Source organism: Orycteropus afer, unplaced genomic scaffold, assembly GCF_000298275.1.
Source record: "Orycteropus afer afer isolate SDZICR_OR568_19922 unplaced genomic scaffold, OryAfe1.0 scaffold00120, whole genome shotgun sequence".
NCBI lineage: Eukaryota > Metazoa > Chordata > Mammalia > Tubulidentata > Orycteropodidae > Orycteropus > Orycteropus afer.
This window is the reverse complement of record NW_006921707.1, coordinates 8745356-8766987: the sequence shown is the minus strand read 5'-3', so window position 1 is coordinate 8766987 and position 21632 is coordinate 8745356. Positions and strand designations below refer to the sequence as shown.

Below are 21632 nucleotides of genomic sequence, written 5' to 3'. Positions count from 1 at the left end.
AAAAAAAAAAAAAAGACTTTGTTTATGGAATGTTACTCTATTAAGGTTTAATTACTGAAGGATAGAAAAATTATTTCAGAACCACAGATTTTTAAAGAACATTCATTATATATCTTTTTATTTAATTTATCTAATGGAGAAAATGAAGTGCTTTACTATAGACTTTTTAAAACAATTGTCTAATCAGTAACAATGGCAAAGAATATATAACAGTACAAAACAGGCTTTAGTGCTCTATTTGTATTAGATTGGAGGTTCGGGATGGAAAGCACAAGAATCCAGTTCTGAGGTAAGAATATTTGTCTTAAATAAATAAGAGTTTACTCCACTTTTCACCTAAGCTGTTGACTGTCATGAGTGCCCATAAAAGCAAAATAGCCCTGCAGAGTCCTTAGTTCATTCAAAATTAGAGAAGCCTGTTTATTTTTTTTAAAACTTTTAATCCCTACCAAATTATGAAATATATATAAAGGAATGGCATGGGTTTTAGAAATTTCTTTTGACTTAGGCACAGTTCTTAAAAGCTGCATTTTGTTGCAATTAGCCTGTTTCATTTTTTTCTGGGCCTTTTGATTTCACTTATGTAAGAGTAATAGTACGTAATATATAAATATTTTTCATGATTGTAATCCCTATAAGAATATATGAGTTGATTTTCTAGTAGAAAAGAATAATTAGTATCAATAAATTCTAACTTTATTGTTAGAATAATAATTTTTAAGAAAATTTCTTGGCAATGTAATTGATATCACTAAATTGTATACCTGAAAAATGTTGAATTGGCAAATGTTGTGTTACATATATTTTACAACCAAAAATATTCCTCGAAGAGTAGTACCCCAGAGGCCACCATGTACTTACAACTCTTTCAGCATAAATGCAGAGACACAAAGACTCTGAAATTGTTCAAATTCACTATTAGAGGGAAGTTTACATAAGGCACAATTTGTTAACACACAGCATTTTTGTTCATATTTCCTAATGCAGTTGGGTTAAGAGTGATTCACAATTTATTAACACATTTTCTTTTTGTACATATAGGTCAATTTTAGAAGGAAAAAAAAAACTTACAAAGGGTTTAAGTAATTAACTACTGTCCAAGTGAGAAGGATGTCTGGTATTAGTGCATTCTCAGCAGAAAAAAACATTGTAGAAAATTAAAGCATAGAAATCCACTATTTCTTAACATGGCAAGAAACTTAGTGTGTGTGTAGTTCGTGTGATGGCTATTTTTTTCCTTCTGGGTTAAAATTCTTTCTTTCTTACGTACATTTCCTTTCTGCTTTCTTTACCTGTATCATCTTTTTGCCATAATTAAGAAACACTACTTTCTCTGGAATCTGTACATACTTTTTCAAACCTCAAACAGGAAAAGTAACTCGATACACTGCGTATTCATTTTTTCCAAAAAAAAACTGGGTACATTGCTAGTAAGTATTATCCTGTCCTTTATCTTATGGAAAATCTAATGTTTTAACCTAATAATATATCCATTTCTAACAGGTTCTAAGATTTGAGAAAGATTTTTGTGGCTTTCCTCATCTGAATAGTCATTCATTAATACAATTATTTTAATAGTAAAAATGCATTAATTTAATTTTTACGTTTAGATTTTATTTTTAAAATATTAAATCATACTTTTAAGGAAAACGAAAAAAATAAATGTCATTATATTGGTGTGCCATTTGAAGGGATGCGTCAGGAAACATTTTTCTAAGGCAGCTTATGTTTTTCTCTCTTTGAAGAATACTTTGAAGATGTATATAATAACCTGTATGCTCTGGCCTGTTACTTCAATACTCCTGAAGACAAGTGGGTAAGGAATCACTTTTATGAACGATGTTTTAAGATTGCTCAACTGATCAAAATTGACGGTGGGAAGAAAGAAGCCGAAGCGCATGCGCACATGGGCCTTCTTTACGAGGAGGATGGTAAGTGTGTGTTTGCTGGACTTGCGTTGAGTGATATGGATTAACCAGAAAGCACATGAGCTTGGTTGGACCTGAGGCGACAGTATAAGAATGTAAATGACTAAGATAGAACAGCAAAGGAGTGTGACTTGGGTAAACAGCTTCAGAATTCCTTGCAGACTTACCTTCCCAGCGTCATCATGGAGAGAAAGCACTCTTCCATTCCATGCCCGCACACGCACCCCTCGGGCTTCTTGCTGCATCCTTCTGATTTTCTCCTCCTTTTGCAACAGTCCTCTTTGTTCATTTTAACTTGATCCCTCCTGTATGAAAATGTTTGGGAAAAAGAAAGGTATACTTCGTGATTTTCCAAGTGTCCCAGGTCCCCTCTGAAAAAGCACTAATGTCTGTTTACTTCAGACACCATGCCATCATGATTTTATAATGATTTCTGAAAAATAAATGCTTATTTAAATATAACATCATATTGATAATGTTACTTTAAAACATTAATATCTGCAATAAAAAAAATTTTTCAGAAACAGACTTTTATGGTGTTTTAAAAGGGATGGCAAACAGGAATTTAAGAATTGAAATTATTTATAGAAGGATAGTGGGTATATACAGAAGAAATGTATGGGAAGATGAAAATATTTACTCATAAATAATAGTATTCCTTCCTTCAGAGAACTGTCTCATTTTTCCCAAAAGTTTTGTCTTTGGCAAAAGAGTTAAGTGAAAAAGTTTTTATTATATTAAAATAATAAGACTGTGCAGGGCCCTGAAAAGGAGGAAAAATGACTTTTGTGCTGCAGAAATCATGGTTAATGAGATTATAACCTAGAGTGTGGTAGACACTAAAGGGTGTAACTACAGGAAATGCCAGAAAAATCCAGAGAAGTGAGAAGTCATATGGACTGGACTCAATCAAGAAAAGCATCGTGGTAGTGTATTGACAAAGGACTTGAAAGATGGGTGGAATTTAAGCAGGTGAACAAGTAGGAATTTACTTCGTGTAAGAAACAGGAAGAACAATCTGTTTAAAATGGAAAGTGTATTTCTGAGCAGTGATGGGCGATAAGCTCACAGTTTGAACTTAAGTCTGCATTCAGGGAAAGGAAAGAAGTGTAACATTAGAGAGATAGAGACATCGGTACAGACATAGGCATAGACATAGAAAGAGTCCCTGGGTGGTGCAAATGGTTAAGCGCTCAGCTACTAATGGAATGGTTAGTGAATTCAAACTAATCCTCAGAAGGCTTGGAAGAAAAGCCTGGTGACCTGCTTCTGAACAGTCAGCCATGAAAACCTTATGGAGCAGTTCTACTCTGCACACACAGGATGTCCATGAGTTGGAATCAACTTGATGACAACTGGTTTATAAATGAAGATGTAGATAGAGCTATAGATCTGGCAGTGACATACCTTGTGTGAGGAGGGAAGAGAGAGAGGGAGAATGATTAGGGAGCTGCTACAATAATTTAGCTCCAAAGTAACAATTGGAAGGTATTTAAGAGAATGTGTTTAAGTATGTCCATGGTAGTACTATTTATAATATCTCAAAACTCAACTGTATTAAGCAACAGAGTTATGTGCAGTCATGAAATTATGGATTGGAGCAAAATTTATTCATTCATTTAACAAAAATTTATTTAGAACCTAGTTCCAAGAGATAAAACAAGGAAGAAGACAGCCTATATCCATGCCCTTATGGAGCTTACATTCTACTGGGAAAAGCAAGCTTGAACAATAAAAATTTACATAAAATAGTATTGAATAGTGGCAAGTCCTATAATGAAAAAAAAATCAGGATAAGGGAATAAACAGATATTGCTATTTTACATAAGGTGCTCAGGAAGACGTGTTAGAAGGTGGTGTTAGAGCAAAGACATGAATGAAGTAAAGGAATGAGCTTTGTGAAAGGAAAGGGTTCCAGAGAGAGGACACAGCAAATGCAAAGGCCCTGAGGCAAGTGCATGCTCAGCATGTTTAAGGATCAGCAGGAAGGCCAGTGTGGCTGAAGCCCAGTGGGCATGATGGGAAGTAGAAAGAGGTAAAGCTAGAGAGGAGCCCTGGGCTAGCTGACATTGAGTCTTGTAAGCCCAAGTGAGAACTTTGGATTTTATTCTAAATGGTATAGGAATGCTCCAAAATTTACTGATTTGAGAAAGTGTGCATGATACATTGTTAGGTAGAAAAAGCAAGGTACAAAACACCATGTAAAATACAAATTATGTTTTAAAAGTGCCATACACCAATATGTTGACAGTGATTATTTCTGAATGTGGGATTACAGGTAATGAGAAAATTAAGCCGAAATTAATTCAGCTGGAATTAATACTGAAACTGTATTAGCTGTTGTAATTTGAGAAGTTATTTGTTAAAACTTTTAGCCTATTGGTAAAAGAAAGTTGTTGTTTCTCAAATAAGGAGATAAATGATTTCTATAAAGTAAAAGTCTTGCTAAAGCTTTTAAAACTTAATATTCCTAGATGACAGATGAGATAATTTTTTAAACTTTTAAAAATTATTATCCTCATTTTGAAGATAAGAAAATTATGGCAATATATTTAAGCTGGTTAGTGGTGGAGCTATTATTAATCAGTCAGTTGGCTTCAGAGCCTGCACTTGTAAACAGTGCTCTCTATAAATAAATGAATACTTTACCTTCATTATGTACTAATTATAAAAATTCCTGAAAGTTAAGTACTAAAGTATAACTTAGTCCTACTTTGTTCCCTATTAGAGAAATATACTCCTAAGGGGGGGGGATTTGTAATTGATCTATAAATTCTATCAATTACAATGGCAAATCAAAGAACTGTTCATTTCTGGCCCCCAAAAGAAGCCACAAAAGATATGCTATATGAAAATAAGGATCCCTGGTAGCATAGTGCCTAATGCACTTGCCATTCATAAGGTTTTCACTGGCCAATTCTTCTAATCAGAAGGCTGGCGGTTCAAACCCACCAGCCACTTCTCAGAAGGAAGGTTGGATAATCTACTTCCGTAGTGATACTGCCTTGGAAACCCAAGGAGGGGTCACTAAGTTGAGCCTGACTCAACAACAAATAACAACAACAACATATGAAAATAAGGGCTAAAGAAATCAGGGCTACATTAATGAAAATTGAAGAGTGGCTCCAATAAGATTCAGATAACTATCATAGGTGCATTCCAAATTTTTGTGTAAATTTTATTTCTGATTATTTATCTCTGGATGCACTTCTGTTGAAGGTTTCATTTATTGTATCTTTTATTTATCATTCAACCATTTATTTATTCATTCAGCAATTACTGGCATGCCTCCTAACCCAAGTAAGCACCATGGTTGTTATACCATTTTAGTGGCAGAGAGACCGGGGCTGAGAGTGATAATGATTGTGGGAAATGGGATCAGAGTATGACCACTATGAGATAACATTCACAGGTACTGATCTTGCCCATGTTTAGATGCTCAGCCTATATCATCACGAAATGAACTCATATTGTGTTGTTGCTGCTATGTTCATCAAGTTGGTTCCGACTCATAGTGACCCTATGTACAACAGAACAAAACACTGCCTGGTCCATTGTATCAGTGTTTCACTGCCATTCATAAGGTTTTCACTGGCCAATTCTTTAAGAAGAGGACGGCCCCTTCCTTCTTCTGAGTCTGTCTTAGTCTAGAAGCTCTGCTGAAACCTGCTGGTATTTGAAATACCAGTGGCATAGCCTCCAGCCTCACAGCAACATGCGAGCCACCACTGTACAACAAATTAACTCATATGCCTTACCAAATAGAATGTGCTGTCTATGAAAAATTCTAAATGACTTTTACTTTTTAAATTATTTTAAATTTAGAGTATTTTGTTTGGGAACTTTTTTTTTTTTGGTCATTTCTAAAATATTTTCTTGTGCCCATGTCTAATGAATGGAACACCTACTAGATAAAATGACTAGTCAGTGTTGATGAAATTTCTGGAGACTGGAGTGTTTGATGTAGTTAATGATGTTGAAAATTATCTGTGCAGCTTTTGTAATCTGGGGTAGACTTTTCTTGAAGAGAGTAAATGTGGGGAATATCAAGAATATGTGGCTGGAGTGGAATGGGGTCTCACCTGGCTGTATGCTTCTCCCTGAGATGGCCATGGTGTATTTTATGCATATCTGATCTAATTGATCTGGAGGTACAAATGGAGACACCAACAACTAAGAGGCAGCTGTGCTCAGAAGCAGATGGTGACATCCTGGTTCCAGGGGTGCCCATTCAGGTTGAAACAAGACACCAGCTGGCAGATGGCAAAGTGGGGCAGATGTCACAGCCCAACCAAGAAGGCTGCAGTCCAGGGCAGGCCTCCAGCACCCTCAGGAAACTGTAGAGCAAATCAGTAACATGGACAGAAACCATAGTCACAGGGACGGGGCACATGGTTGCAGTCAGGGGCAATGTTCATCCCAGTGGGCACATATGTGACCCAGAGCACCCTAGCCAGAGTCTAGCATAGCAGACAGGTTCAAATCCTCACTGCTGATGGGGCCCTAGTGTACAGTGAGACGTTGTTCTCATTGACTCAAGGGCTACCAGTGCCATTCTTCAGGTTGAATATCTTCAGACCTATAATTAAGGTAGCAGCTTACTAAGGAGTAGTCATATACTGGCAAATGTTTGTAGCAAATCAGTAACTGCATATTCCTTCAGAATTGTGACCTTATTTGTAGGGCACAATTTACAGGAAGCCAATCTCTTGTCTAGGATAATAGCTGGAGTGGATCAGTCTTGGACATGAAAACCCTTAACTTTAGACCCTTTCATTATATCTACTTCCCCCAGTTCTGAGGAGTGATGTCTAGGTATCATCTCCACTCTGTTAACAACCTGTTCCATTTCGACACATAAGGATTTTGAATCTCATTAATGAATCTAGTTACTAACTGCTGTAGGAGACCTGGAGGATAACATTAGGTTGCACGACAACCTCAGGGTAATGATCATGTTCACAGAAAGCAGGCAAGGTAAGACGACCATAAGAAAATTTTTAAAAGTGTACATTTTCCAGTTCAGAAGGTCTGTATCTGTGACCGGAACACAGAGTTTGAGTAAAAGCTAATCATGTTGTTGTTGTTGTTGTTGTTGTTGTTGTTGTTATGCTGTTGAGTCAGACCCAACTCATAGCAACCCTTCCTTGGGTTTCTGAGGCAGTATCTCTACAGAAGTAGATTACCCAAACTTCCTTCCGAGGAGTGGCTAATCAGGATCTATAATATTGATCCCAAGTTTCTTCATTGACTGGGAAACTTCTTAAGGAAGGAAGAACTGCCCTTCCTTAAGTTTATTTGTTCAGCTGCAGATCCTAGAACTTAGTGTTGAGAGTAAGTTTCTTGGACAGATACTGGGTGATATATCTCAATAGGGCTTTCTAGGAAATCAGGAGGCACCTTGAGAAGGTAGAGTTGTTAAGACACTAGAATGGCTCATGTCTCTGCTAGCACATCCAGTATTGAAAGGCAGATCTGCTAACTAGATTTGGAGGAGGCCACCACTGTCCTTTGTTCTCATGGAGAGGAGTTAGAATTTGGGGGGTCACTCATCCCTTTATTGTAGATGATGGGCACCATCCCCTAACATCTTCTTCACCTATTCTTTAGTGATCATGGTGAAGAGAGTCCCCCATGTCTTTTTTTATGTAATTTTTTAAGGGGTGGTGGTTGAGCTTTTCAGCTTTCCTCTCAGTGAAGTGACCACCCCATCCTGGGCAACTTTTTCCAAGAACAAACACACATGGAGAATTCTACCATTGATTGTCTTAACCTCCTAAATTTCCTACTACTTAAAATTTTGCAAGGCTAGTTCCTTCTAGCAGTCAGTAACTTGCCTGTCTGATGGCTGGCCACACCACCCCAAGTAGACTTTTTCCACTCCAAGTTGGGTCTTTGAACTTTCTCCAGTGCCTTGAATTGCTTCCAGAAGTCCATGTTTTGTGCCTGGATAGATGCCCAGTTTGCTGTAACAGCTGCCGTGCAAACCAGGTAAATTAACAAACAGCGCTCACCTACTGGAGGAGCCTTACATTAACAGAACTCAAAGACAGATCCAGGAACAAGTGTGCTGGTCTCCTATTGTCCTTTCATTGGATTTTGTATGATTAAGGAGGTGCTGGTGTGATCAGGGATCAGGGTACAACAGCCATATGACATGGCCAAGCCTTGTTTCAACCCTATCTTGCCAGTTCAGAATTCATGATTTGATTTAACATCAGCCCCATCCTCTGTGTGATAGGGGGCTGAGGTCAGTGCTTGTGGTTACAGCAATTAGACAGGGCATACAAACAGCAAGATTTGCTAAACAGGCTTTGATACAACCTCTCCTCTCTAAGGATTGAGAAACTGGGGTTCAATTGCAACAAGTTAGGATTGATTGCCTTAAGGACTAGGTGTAACTGGTTTCCATGGAGGTTTATAAGAGTTTGTCTCATTTTCTGGAAGGCTAGCCTGCAGGGGATTGGTCCTGGGCAAGTTAACCTTATCTGTTACATCTTTGAGATAAAGATAAGGAGTTAATATGCCATGTGGACATAGAAGTCATGCCCTCTAAGAACTAGAATAAAGATAGAAACATGAGCAAGACAATAAGCTTCAAAGGAAGCTCCAACTCCCAAGACTAGATATTTTCAAGAATAAATCAAAGTAGAAGAGAGCCAATGAGTTAAAGTACAAGAAGATTGAATCACAATCTTACAAGAATGCCTGCTAGACTCACTCACTGGACTTGTGTGAGACATTGTTCATACCAACTGCCCCCACCCACTGTCGGTAGAAGCAGGAGGATTCTGCTGTCGCCACCACGGGTAGACTTAATACTGTGCTTGTCTCAAAACACCAGAAAGAGATTCCTCCTAGTTGGAGGATGTAGGAAATGCAAGAGAAATAAAATATTAATTGGAAAACACAAGTAATGAACAAACCTGTAAAAATGATGATTTTAGAAAAATGCTTAGTATCTTCAGAAAGATAAAAGTGAAAGGATAGAACTAGATGGGATGAGAATGAATGCCAGATGAAATAAGAGAGGTTTTCAATAAAGTATGTTGAGAGAAGTAAAATACAGAGTAGAAAATTAAAGAGCTGATTTGGCACTGTGGAAAACTGAAATGAAAACAGAGACAAGATAATAAATGCAGAAGATAAAAAACAGATACCAAATCTGAGGATCGTTAAGTGTTCCTGAGGAAAAACACATAATAATTGAAATCAAATCAAAGTCAAAAACATTTCAAGAAAAGTTTCTTGACTTTAAAAAAAGTCTTAGTATACAAATTGAAATAGCCTTAGTGCTCCAGTCGGACCTTATGCATAACAGAACACAATGCTGTCCAGTCCTGCACCATCTTCACAGTCTTTGCTGTGCTTGAGTCCATTGTTGCAGCCACTGTGTCAGTCCATCTCATTGAGGGTCTTCCTCTTTTTCACCAAGCCTCTACTTTACCAAGCATGATGTCCTTCTCCATTGGTTAGCCCCTTCTGATAACAAGTCCAAAGTAAGCAAGATGAAGTCTCACCATCTTCACTTTTAAGGAGCATGCTGACGGTTTTTCCTCCAAGACAAATTTGTTCATTCTTTTGGAAATCCCTGGTGTATTCAAAATTCTTTGCCAACACCACAATTAGAATTGTCAGTTTTTCTTCTGTCTTCCTTTTTCATTGTTTGGTCTTCATATGCATTTGAGGTGATTGAAAATAATATGCTTGTGTCAGCCACACCTTAGTCATCAAAGTGACATCTTTGCCATTTAGCAATTTAATGAGATATTTACAGCAGTTTGCCCAGTGTAATCCATCATGTGATTTCTTCACTGTTCCTTCCATGGATATTCATTGTTAATCCAAGAAGAATGAAATCCTTAACACCTTCAATTTCTTCACCATTTATTTTGATGATGTTTATTGGTCCTGTTATAAGGATTTTCTCTTCTTTTTGTAAACATTGTTGTTGTTGTTTTTGTTTTTGTTATGTGCCGTCAAGTTGGACCCGACTCATAGCAACCCCTCCTTGGTTTTCCAAGGCGTTAACACTAGGGAAGTAGATTGCCCACCCTTCCTTCCAGGGAGTGGCTGGTGGGTTTGAACCACCAGCCTGCTGGTTAGCAGTCAAGTGCCTTAGGCACTACGCTACCAGAGCTCCTTTTGTAAACATTGTTGTTGTTGTTGTTATTTGCCCTGGAGTCGGCCCCGACTCATAGCAACCCCTCCTTGGGTTTCCCAGGCAGTATCACTACAGAAGTAGGATTGCCCAACCTTCCTTCCGAGGAGTGACTGGTGGGTTTGAACTGCCAGCCGTAAGAAAAGATTTGACAAGCAGTTTTTGTTATTGTTTTGGTTACCTAGTACTTCTCTGAAGGAATATACCACAAATCGGACGGCCTTAACAAACAGGAGTTTATTCTCTTACAGTTTGGGGGGCTAGAAGTCCAAGTTCAAAGTGCCAGGCTCTAGGAGCTGTGTGAAAGCCCCCCGACTTGGGCTTCAGTTCTGCCTCTTGCTCCTGGCCCACTAAAGCTAGAGGCATCTCTTCACTCAGGCAGCTATTGGCTGCTGAGGCTAACAAGCCCAAGGTTAACAAATAAAATGGCACAGTCTTGATGTTACCAAACTACATGGCAGGCCATTAATTCAAGTCCATTGAAAGTCCCGAGGTCGGCAGAGCATGGCAGGCTGCTGAATAACGACATGGCTATGTGCAGGGTTCAATTGTATCATGAGCTAGTGACTGTTCCCCAAGGAGACCACATCCCTAAAGCAGCTACTCAGCTGCTTACAGTAGATTCCACCATGGAGTTGATTACCAGTCGCATCATGGGGAATACTACATCCAGCTGGCCAGCCACTCAACCAGGCCCAGACAAGTTGACACACAAACTTAACTACCACAGTTATTAAAGAACTCATATAGATAATAAACCAAAAACCAAACTACTGCCATTGCATTGGATCCAACGCATAGCAACCTCTTCTTGGGTTTCCAAGGCAGTATCACTACAGAAGTAAATTGCCCAATCTTCCTGCCGACATATACACAATAAAAAGATAAAAATTAGGAAATTTTTAAACAAATATAATAATGGAATTAATATTATCACTGTATAAAGAGCTCTTACAAATTTTTAAGAAAATCAGTACATACCAGTAGAAAAATGAGTGAAGGAAATAAAAAAACAAGTGAGAGAAGAAATTCAACTGGGAAATAGATATGAAAAAAAATCAACATTGATAATAAAAAAATGACAAATCATTAAAAAGATATCACTTTTGCCTGTAATTTTATTTAATAAATATTTATTCTAAAACAGGCACTGGGCTAAGTGCTAGGAATATATGGTTGAAGAAGATATTTATGGGGGGAAAAACAAAAGAAGATATTTATGGCCCCTGAGCTCTGGTAGCATAGTGCCTAAGGCATTTGACTGCTAATCAGAAGGCTGGGGGTTCAAACCCACCAACCACTTCTGGGAAGGAAGGTTGGGCAATCTACTTCCGTAGGAATACCGCCTGGGAAACCCAAGGAGGGGTTGCTATGAGTCAGGCCTTACTTGAGGGCACATCACAACAACAACAATGATTTAGGAGCTGACATTTTAATAAAAGAGACAAGCCAGTACTCTGATTCTGAATAATACTGTGGGTGAGGGTACTAATAGGACAGCTACAGAATGCACTGATTCAAATGTGAAGGTGTCAAAGTTATTTGTTTATCACTTTAAGATAACATTAAATGCTTGTGAAGTTTTGATAAGTTAAGCAATGTTTTTAGGATAAAGTAGCTTAATAATTCTAGCAAACATTTTTGGAACATGTATCAAGAGTTTTAAAAATCTTCATTTCCTTTAACCCTATTATCACTTTTAGGAAATAATCAAATATGAAGAAAGAGATTTTGATAATGACATATATATATATATATATATATATATATATATATATATATATAGTAATTGTAACTGTTAAAAAGAACAGGAAACAATAGAAATGCCCTACAGTAGAGAATAATAGTTAATTATTTGTAATTAATTAATAGTAATAATGTATGATAGACTCTTATCCAGCAAATCAAAATATTGTATTCTAATAATTAGAATGAGAAGAGTTACTATTTATTGAGTCCTATATGGTAGCACAGTGCCTAAGGCACTTGACTGTTAACCAGAAGGCTGGCGGTTCAAACCCACTACCCACTCCTCGGAAGGAAGGTTGGGCAATCTACTTCCATAGTGATACTGCCTCAGAAACCCAAGGAGGGGTCACTATAAGTTGGGGTCGACTCGACGGCATATAACAACAACAACAACATATGATGGACACTATAAAAATATTAATTAAAGCCAGTAGGGTATAAGCAGTTAGTTCTACACTGAGGCATGGAGAAGCAAATGTCACTTCTCCATACGATCTATTTTTGCCATGGCACTCATAAAGGTCTTATGCAGATGGTGAAGCCACAAGGTAAAAACAACCTAGAATCCTGAATGACCACAAAGAAGAGATTTATTCTAGAGAGTCACCCTGTCCTCATCGAACCTCGCATAAGCAAATAAATCCTTTTGTTCAAGTGCTTGGGATTTCGTGTATTTACCACTACCCATCTGTCAGCTTGTCATACTGAGGTAGCTAGCATGTCGCCGTAATAACTGGAAGCTATGCCACCAATATTTCAAATATTAACAGTGTCATCCATGGTGGAGAAGTGTTTATAGAGCTTCTAGACTAAGACAAACTAGAAAGGCCAGGTGATCTAAGTCTGAAAATTAGCCAATGAAAACACAATGAAACAATAGAACTTTGTCTACCTGGCTCATTTTGAACACATCATCAAGAAAGATCAATCTCTGGGGTAGGACATCACATTTGATGAAGTATAAGGCTGGTGAAGGTGAGGGAGACCCTTGTCGAGATTAATTGGTGCAGTAGTCATCACTGTGTACTCAAACATGCTGGCAAATGTGAGGATGACTCCAGACTAGACAACGTTTTGTTCTGTTGCACATGGGACCACCATGAGTTAGAGTCGATTCAACTCAATGTACTTCTACAGTGTGTTGTTGTTGTTGTTATGCGCCATCAAGTCAGACCCAACTCATAGTGACCCCTTCTTGGGTTTCTGAGGCAGTATCACTACGGAAGTAGATTGCCCAATCTTCCTTCCAAGGAGTGGCTAGTGGGTTTGAACTGCCAGCCTTCTGGTTAGCAAGTGCCTTTGGCACTATGCTACCAGAGCTCCCCTCTTCTACAGTGTAGCCTAGTCTAATTTTTATTAATACAGTCTCTAACATTTGTATGCCCTTATTGTGGAAGTCAAGAGTTCTGTTAACAGTTTTCAGAACTTTGGAAATTTCACATATTGTTCTAAAGCCTTCCTTTGGAGTGTGATAGGATAGCTAATGTCTTTGTGCTTCACTGAAGACTTCTATTTTAATATTTTTTAAGATATATACAAATCCCTCAATATACTAATGTAACTTAAAAAAAAAAAAAAAAAAGCATTGCCATTAAGTTGATTCTGACTCATACGGACCCTATAAGATAGAGTGGAACTGCTCCACAAGGTTTCCAAGGTTGCAAATCTCCGCAGAAGCAGATTGCCTCATCTTTCTCCCTCGGAGCAGCTGGTGAGTTCAAATCACCAACCGTTTGGTTAGCAGCCGAGTGTTTAACCACTGCACCACCAGAGTTGTTGAAAACTCTAAGGAGCACTATTCCGGCACATGTGGAATTGCCATGAGTTGGAATAGACTTTCGCTTAGCAATATGCTATCTTCCAAAAATTCCATTTCTGGTTCTATAACATAGAAAGAATGGTTTTATTATTCTTTTTTTCTTTATGTATTTCTGTATTGCTTGAACACATGCAATATATTTGTGATCTTAAAAATAAAACTGGACAATTTTTAATACTAGCTGATATAGAAAACTCTATCACATGTTTATAATAGTGTTTTGCCTCCTACACAGGTCCTACACTGCTTCAGAATACCACAATCAGTATTAAACCAAAACCAAACACATTGTCCTTGACTCGATTCTGACTCATAGTGACCCTATAGGACAGAGAGAACTGCCCTATAGGGTTTTGAAGGCTGTAAATCTTTACATAAGCAAAGTGCCTTACCTTTCTCTCAAAAAGTGGCTGGTGGATTCAAACTGCTCACCTTTTGGTTAGCAGTCAAGTGCTTTAACTACTGTGCCACCAGTTTGCCTGTGATTAGTATTGTTGTTGTTGTTGTTATTTGCCGTCGAGTCAGCCCCGACTCATAGCGACCCCTCCTTGGGTTTCCGAGGCAGTATCACTACGGAAGTAGGATTGCCCAACCTTCCTTCCGAGGAGTGGCTGGTGGGTTTGAACCGCCAGCCTTCTGGTGAGCAGTCAAGTGCCTTAGCCACTATGCTACTGAAGACTAAATGCAGAAGAAAATCGTGCACCTGTTGACTGACCCGATTGCCCATTGTTTCCATCTGGAGCTCTTAACACTTGATCACAGGTTTTAGAATTGGAATACTGCTACCCAGAACTTTAGCTCTCTTACTCAATTTCAAACTCCTAGTTCCCTTCACTCAAGTCTCTTGGAAGCTCTCTCTGGGTTAATAGAGTAATCCAGTGTGGAAAAGAACAAACTGTTGAAACCTCATTGGATAAAAGATGTTAAAGGACTACTTGCCGTGGTTGTCAACATTGAATACTGCATATAGACACATCAGACACTCAATCAAATGAAGAGGCTGAACAGATATAATAGATTCTTTTAGAGATGCTTTATGAAAGAAAAGAAAGGTATTTAATATACTACCCTTCAAGATAATCCAGCCTGTCCTAGCTGCCTTTCAGGTCTGGAATTGTGGCTTCTAGCCAAACAAAAGACAGGCATGTGAGTTGAACATTTACCTGAGGTAGATACACTCCTTGGAGAGATCAATCATGGGTGAATAGAAGGATTGTATATGCACAGGGACATAGCTCAGGGGGCAGGACTGCATGGAGGGAAGGACACAGGGAAGCGGACACTATGGGGAGGAAGTGGTAGGGGAGCTGTTGCATTATGGGAAATTGTAGTCAATGTTATGAGACAAAATGTATGTGGAAAGTGAATTTGCTCTGTAAACTTTCACATCATCATCATTATAAAAGAATGTAGAAAAGAAAAAATAAAAGATAATCCAGCCTGGAAACATCTGTATCACCCTTTACTTGAACCATTGTCCCAGGCAATAATCTATATAGCTAGAAACATCTTTTAATTCTCCAAAGACATTCTCAAAACAAAATTCTGTTGTTGAAGAGGCTTTGGATGAGTTTATTACCTGCACATCCCTACCATCATCATGTGGACCCTTGTGCTCTGATTGTGTCACAGGTTTGCTCTTCCTGTGGAAATATTGGTTAGCTGCAAACTATGTTAATGTCTGTACCATCTGAGGAATGCACAAAAAGCCCTTTAGCCCTGCTCACCACCTAATGCTCCTGGGCTTCTATATCCTTGTTTTCTATTTTGCGGTTGCCCAGCATCAAGGTCATGATGTACCACTGGTGTATCAGTTCTCAACCTTTTTTCTCATGGTAGCAAATGTTTGTTTACATTGACTTAGATAACATTTCTAGGAGAATATTGAGATATAAGCACACCTTTCCCTCTAAAAAACAAAAAGAATGGAAGTGAACAACATTGTGAACTAAAGGCTAGAGTAAAAGTTAAGACCTTTAGCTCGATAGCCTTTTCTTCCACCTATAAAGTGTATTAGAACTGCAATGGGCCAGACTAACGCTTTTCAAAATGAATAATAACAAATAAATGTTCTATGTTAAAAAAGTAAATCATTGGAAAACTTTGGTTATTTACTATTGTGGTTATTTACTGTTGTACAGTATAGTTGCAACACAGATTAGAACTGATTGTGACATACATCTGGGCCTCAGTATGGCCATTAATAACCACTAGTTCCTGAACTCCATTCCCATTGGCCTTGGAAAACAAGGCCAAAGTATGCTTAAACCTGAGAACTACCTGGCTCCTAAAGTAAACTCCTTTTCTTGTGACAGCTTTCTGCAATTGACTCCATCTCACAAAGCCCAAATCCTATATATGTGAAAAATGGTTGCTTTTGTCTCAGTTCTGACTCATGGCAGCCCTACCTCTGTCAGAGTTGATCTATACTTCATAGAGTCTTTGTTGGTGGGGGTGTCAGGTGCCATCAAGTCAGCTCTGACTCATAGCAACCCTATGTATAACAGAATGAAACACTGCTCTGTCCCGTGCTAGCCTCACAATACTTACTATACTTGAGCCCATTGTTGCAGCCACTGTGTCAATCCATCTCATTGAGATGGCCCTCCACTATACCAAGCATGGCATGACATCCTTCTCCAGGGAATGGTCCCTTCTGATAACATCATCAAAGTAGGGGAGACAACATCTCACCATTCTCACTTCCGAGGAGCATTCTGGCTGCACTTCTTCCAGGACAGATTTGTTAGTTCTTCAGGCAGTCCATGATACTTTCAGTATTCTTCACCAGCACCACAACTCAAAACATTGACTCTTCTTTGGTCTTCCATGTTCATTGTCCAGCTTTCACATGCATATGAGACAATTGAAAATGGCTTGTGTTAGTGCACCTTAGTTTTCAAAGAGACATCTTTGTTCTTCAGCACTTGAAAGAGGTCCTTTTCAGCAGATTTGCCAAATGCAATACATTGTCTGATGTCTTGATTTCTGCTTCCATTGGTATTGATTGTGGAACCAATTAATATGAAATCTTTGACAACTTCAGTCTTTTCTCCATTTATCATGTGTTGCTTATTGGTTCAATTGTGAGGATTTTTGTTTTCTTTGTCTTGAGGTGTGATCCATACTGAAGGCAATAGTCTTTAATCTTCATCAGTAAGTACTTCAAATCATCTTCACTTTCAGTAAGCAAGGTTGTGTCTTCTGCATATTACAGCTGCTTAATGAGTCTTCCTCCAATCCTGATGCCACGTTCTTCATATAGTCCAGCTTCTCTGATTATTTGGTCAGTATACAGATAGAGTAAGTGTGGTGAAAGGATACAACCCTGGAACACTCCATCCCTGATTTTAAACCATGAAATATCCCTTTGTTCTGTTCAAACGACAGCCTCCTGGTCTATGTACAGATTGTGCATGAGTATAATTAAGGGTTCTGGAATTCCCGTTCATCTCAATATTATCCATTATTTGTTATGATCCACACAACTGAATGCTTTTGCATAGTCCTTGAAACACAACTGAACATCTTTCTGGTATTCTTTTAGAGTCTTTGGTGACTGATTTTTTGGGAAGTGGATTGTCAGGCCTTTCTTCTAAGGTACTTCTGAGTGGACTGGAACCTCTAAGCTTTTGCTTAGCAGCCAAGCATATTAAGCATTTGAACCACACAGAGACCTGTAATTTCATTTAATAAATGTTGGTTGTGCACCAGGCACTAGGCTAAATATGAGGGGAATGTCATTTTCCCTGTTCAGTGGTCTACATGTTAGGTTAGTTGGAGGCACAGCCATAGTGGGAAGGCCTGCTTACAAAGAAGCCTCTCAGGACTTTTCTTATGCATACTCTGTCTCTTCTCTGCTTTGACCTCAGATGTGTCATGGACATGAGCTCTTGGCTCCAATTAACCCTTTGCTTTGTAGGGTGACCTACATATCTAGCCTGCAATTCCTGCCCTAAAGTCATAGCCTTGATGCTGCTTTGCCATTGTTTCCCATTGTTGATGCTGACAACTCATAGTAACTACACAGCTAAGACAGGGCAACTACTGTGTACATTGATCATACTTCTTGCTTCTCATTTGAGTTAACCATTTCAGTCATATTCACTATGATGCTAGTAATTTTCCTTAAGTAACAAAAGAGGTTATTTCCTAAAAAGAAAAAGATATACCAATGGTGGAGTAATATGACTCGACATGTGATGAATGTATGTCTGTTCATTAAATGCAGTTCATAAAACAACTATCAGGGGTGATGAACAAGTGAACATTGTTTAAAAATTATAAGATTTTCAAAAACTCCTTAATGTCTCATATTGTTGTTAGTCATCATTGCGTTGCCTCCAACTCATGATAACCTTATATATGACAGAATGAAACGTACATGATCCTATGCTATCTTCATGCTCATTGGTATGTTTGAGACCATTGTTGTAGCCATATTGTCAATACATTTCATGAGGGTTTCCCTCGTTTTCACTGACCCTCTACTTTACCAACCATGATCTCCTTTTCCAGTGATTGGTCTGTCTTGCTGATCTGTCCAAAGTAAGGGAGCCAGGGCCTCACCATCCTTACTTTTAAGGAGCATTCTGCTTGTATTTCTTCTAAAATAGCTCATGTAAATAATACTTTTCCTAGAGTTTTGGCTTTTTACCTTATTTTGTATTCCACTTATAAATACAACTTCATCTGGTGAAAAATTTTTATTCTTTGGCACATGATTATCACAGTATTCAACTCTCAGACACTATGAGGGAAAGAAAGATTCTAAAATAGAATAATTCAACATCATCTAAGATGTCACATCCAAATTGTTAGAAATTTCATTGTAATTTCTTATGTTATGGAATAATGTTTGTGGCTTATTAGAAAAACAGCCTTAATAACTAAAAGAAATGCAAAGGATATATCAGTTTTTAGTGTGGTATTTTATTTTCTCTTTCATTTTATTAAAAATTAATAGAGATGTAAGCGCTGTTGAGAGGATTTAAAACCCATCAAATATACAAAATCTCAACTGGCACCCTCTGGAGAAGGGCACTGGTGACGTGAAATGTTGGGAAGACTTACTTTGCATTTTAGGCCCTTTTGCACTATTAAAATTGGCTATCTTATGTGTGTACATATTTCTTTTTTTTAACTGGGAGAAAAACTAGCTAATTTTAAAAACTAGCTAATAAAAAAAAACTCATTGAAGCCTATTGAAAATGAAAGAAGGATTTTACAGTGGATAAAGAGTAGTCATAAAACTTAAAGAACTATTGTAGATCCAATTACAATATTATCAATGTAGTAGAAAAATAGGGAAGGGGTCTTAATTAAATGCATAGATTGAATGGTCTTCAGATAGTAAGAGAAACCAAAATCCCAAGGGATATTAGAAATATGGCACACATTTGTAAATAAATCAATAAATTGGAGCTCTGTCAATTCATCCAAAACCAAAAAATAAACCTACTGCTACTGGGTTGATTCCTACTCATAGTGACCCTATTGGACAGACTAGAGCTGCCTCATAGGCAGACCACCTCATCTTTCTCCTGCAGAGCAGCTAGCTAATCTCCAAGCTTTGGTTTAGCAGCCCAATACTTTAACCACATCTACACCAGTTGAATTTATGACAGTTCACAGAACTTGAATGACTCTTGTTCTTGATACTTAAACTAACAGGGTATTTGAGTATCAGACGAGATGACAGCCAAAGCAGTGGGAAAAGTACTGTTGCTTTTAAGTGCCATTGGGTCTCTGTAGAGATACTGCCTCAGAAACCCAAGGAAAGCTCTATGAGTCAGGACCAACTCGACAGCAGTGAGTTTGGTTTGGAGCAGTAAAAACTAAAAAAAAAAAAAAAGAAGAAGAAGAAAGAAGTGTCCTGCTTATGTTATGTCAGACCAATTTATGAAGGAGTTGTCAGAACAGAACACCATTGTAGGTTAGGGAAATCTGTATGTGAATGTGGGCAAGTTATATAATCATTCTGGATCTTGGTTTCTTCATCTCTAAAAAAAGGAGCGAGCGCAAATGCTATCTGCTCTTGGTTCACTTCCAGCTCTGATCTCTCTCTCTTTTTTTTTTTAAAAAAAAAAATTGTACTTTAGGTGCAAGTTCACAGAACAGTTTATTTTACATTCAACATTTTGTGTGCCTTTAGTTTCACTCCCCAATTACCATCCCCAACCCTAACCCACTCTCTTCCCCTCCCTGCCCAGTTACCCCCCCCCCCGCCCAGTGCCCCTCATAGTTATGCACACCTGTGTGTCCTGCATTTCCTCTGTGTGAATGTTGCCCCTCTGGTGCCCCATGGTCGATTTCTCCAGGGAATGCATCTCCATAAAGTATGTGGGTGCATCGCCCTGGGTTGAGTGCCATAGTATTGGGGGTCCCACCAGAATCCATCCAACCAGTAATTCTGGTCAATATTGTGTTTTTGAATTTTGTTCCACATTTTTCCTCCCACTCTATCCAAGATCTCCAGTTTGATCCTTTCCCAAGTGGTTTGTCTTAGTAGCTGGGCATCATCTAGTTCTTCTGATCTCAAGGTCCATCATGTCCTAGGGCTAATTGCTTCCAATTGTCCTTGTTTTGTTTTTTTTTTTTCTTTTTTTGTACTCTTCTTCACTTCCAATGATAGGAGACCATTAACTGCATCTTAGATGGCCACTTGAAAGCTTTTAAGACTCCAGTCACTATTCACCAACATAAATTTTGGAACAAGATTTTTATGTATTTTATTGTGCCAATTGAGTCTGGTGTCCCCCAATACTATGGTCCTGAGTCAGTAGATCCGTTGGATCTCTCTGTCTCCCACAATGTCTGGCTGTCTGTGAGGGTTTGCTCTATATCTCTCTTCTGTTGTTTCTGTAAGGATTATGGGTATGTTGTATCACTAATATCTGTGCAAGATTAGCCTCAGCTGAATCAATCTATCCTTGGTCTAGATTATAATCCTGTTCACTGACCCCCATATGATCTTCTCAGATGTTTATGTGTTTGTCTGTGACCTGATGTTTGGTGTTAATGGTAATGCAGTATTGTGGATACACTGATATTAGCCTCTGTTGTTTATATCTTATGTGCACAATTCGGTGTCCTCCCTTTCCCTAATGTTATCATGGTGGTCACAGACTCTTTCCATCCCTCCCCTTACCCAACTCAGCTTGTGGCCCCCAACTAGCCCGAAATGAATCCTTCCTCTTCCCTCCCCACCCTGGTAACCTATAAAGTGAGTTCCCTTCCTTAACCCTTCTTTGTCTTTTTACAGTAATGGGCTCATACAGTATTTGTCCTTCTGTGATTGATTTATTTCACTCAGCATAATGTCCTCCAGGCTCATCCACATTGTGAGATGATTCACATATTCTTCATTGTTCTTTAATGTAACATAGTATTATTCCATTGTGTGAATGTACCATAATTTGGTTATCCATTCATCTGTTGATGGGCATTTAGGTTGTTTCCATATCTTTGCTATAGTGAATTGTGCTGTAATGAACATAGGTGTGCATGTGTCTGTTGGTGTCCTGCCCCTCACCTCTTTAGGATATATTCCTAGTAATGGAATTACTTGTTCAAATGGTATTTCTATTTTCAGTTTTTTAAGGAAACGCCATACCATTTGCCACAATGCTTGTACCATTTTACAATCCCACCAGCAGTGCACAAGAGTTCCAATCTCTCTGCAACCTCGCCAGCATTTGTTATTCTCTGTCCTGTTGAACTTTGCTATTATTGCTGGGGTGAAATGATATCTCATCGCTGTTTTGATTTGCATCTGTCTAATGACTAAAGATCACGATTAATTCCTCATGTGTTTGTTGACCACCAGCATATTGTCTTTAGTGAAGTGTCTGTTTAAGACTTTTGCCCATTTTTTGATTGGGTTGTTTGTCTTTTTGGTATTGAGGTGTTGAAGCTTTCTATAGATTTTAGAGATAAGTCCTTTATCAGATATGTTGTTGTTGTTATGTGCCGT

At 38.3% G+C, this 21632-nt stretch overlaps 1 protein-coding gene across 1 annotated transcript in view; it reads left to right on the top strand.

The window, feature by feature from the left end:
- Positions 1 to 21632, top strand: part of TTC29 (tetratricopeptide repeat domain 29) — a 230970-nt gene that overhangs the window by 75614 nt on the left and 133724 nt on the right. Inside the window, exon 4 of the mRNA XM_007944121.1 lies at positions 1746 to 1931. Within this exon, the coding sequence (XP_007942312.1) occupies positions 1746 to 1931 (186 nt within the window). The remainder of the gene's footprint in view (positions 1 to 1745; positions 1932 to 21632) is intronic.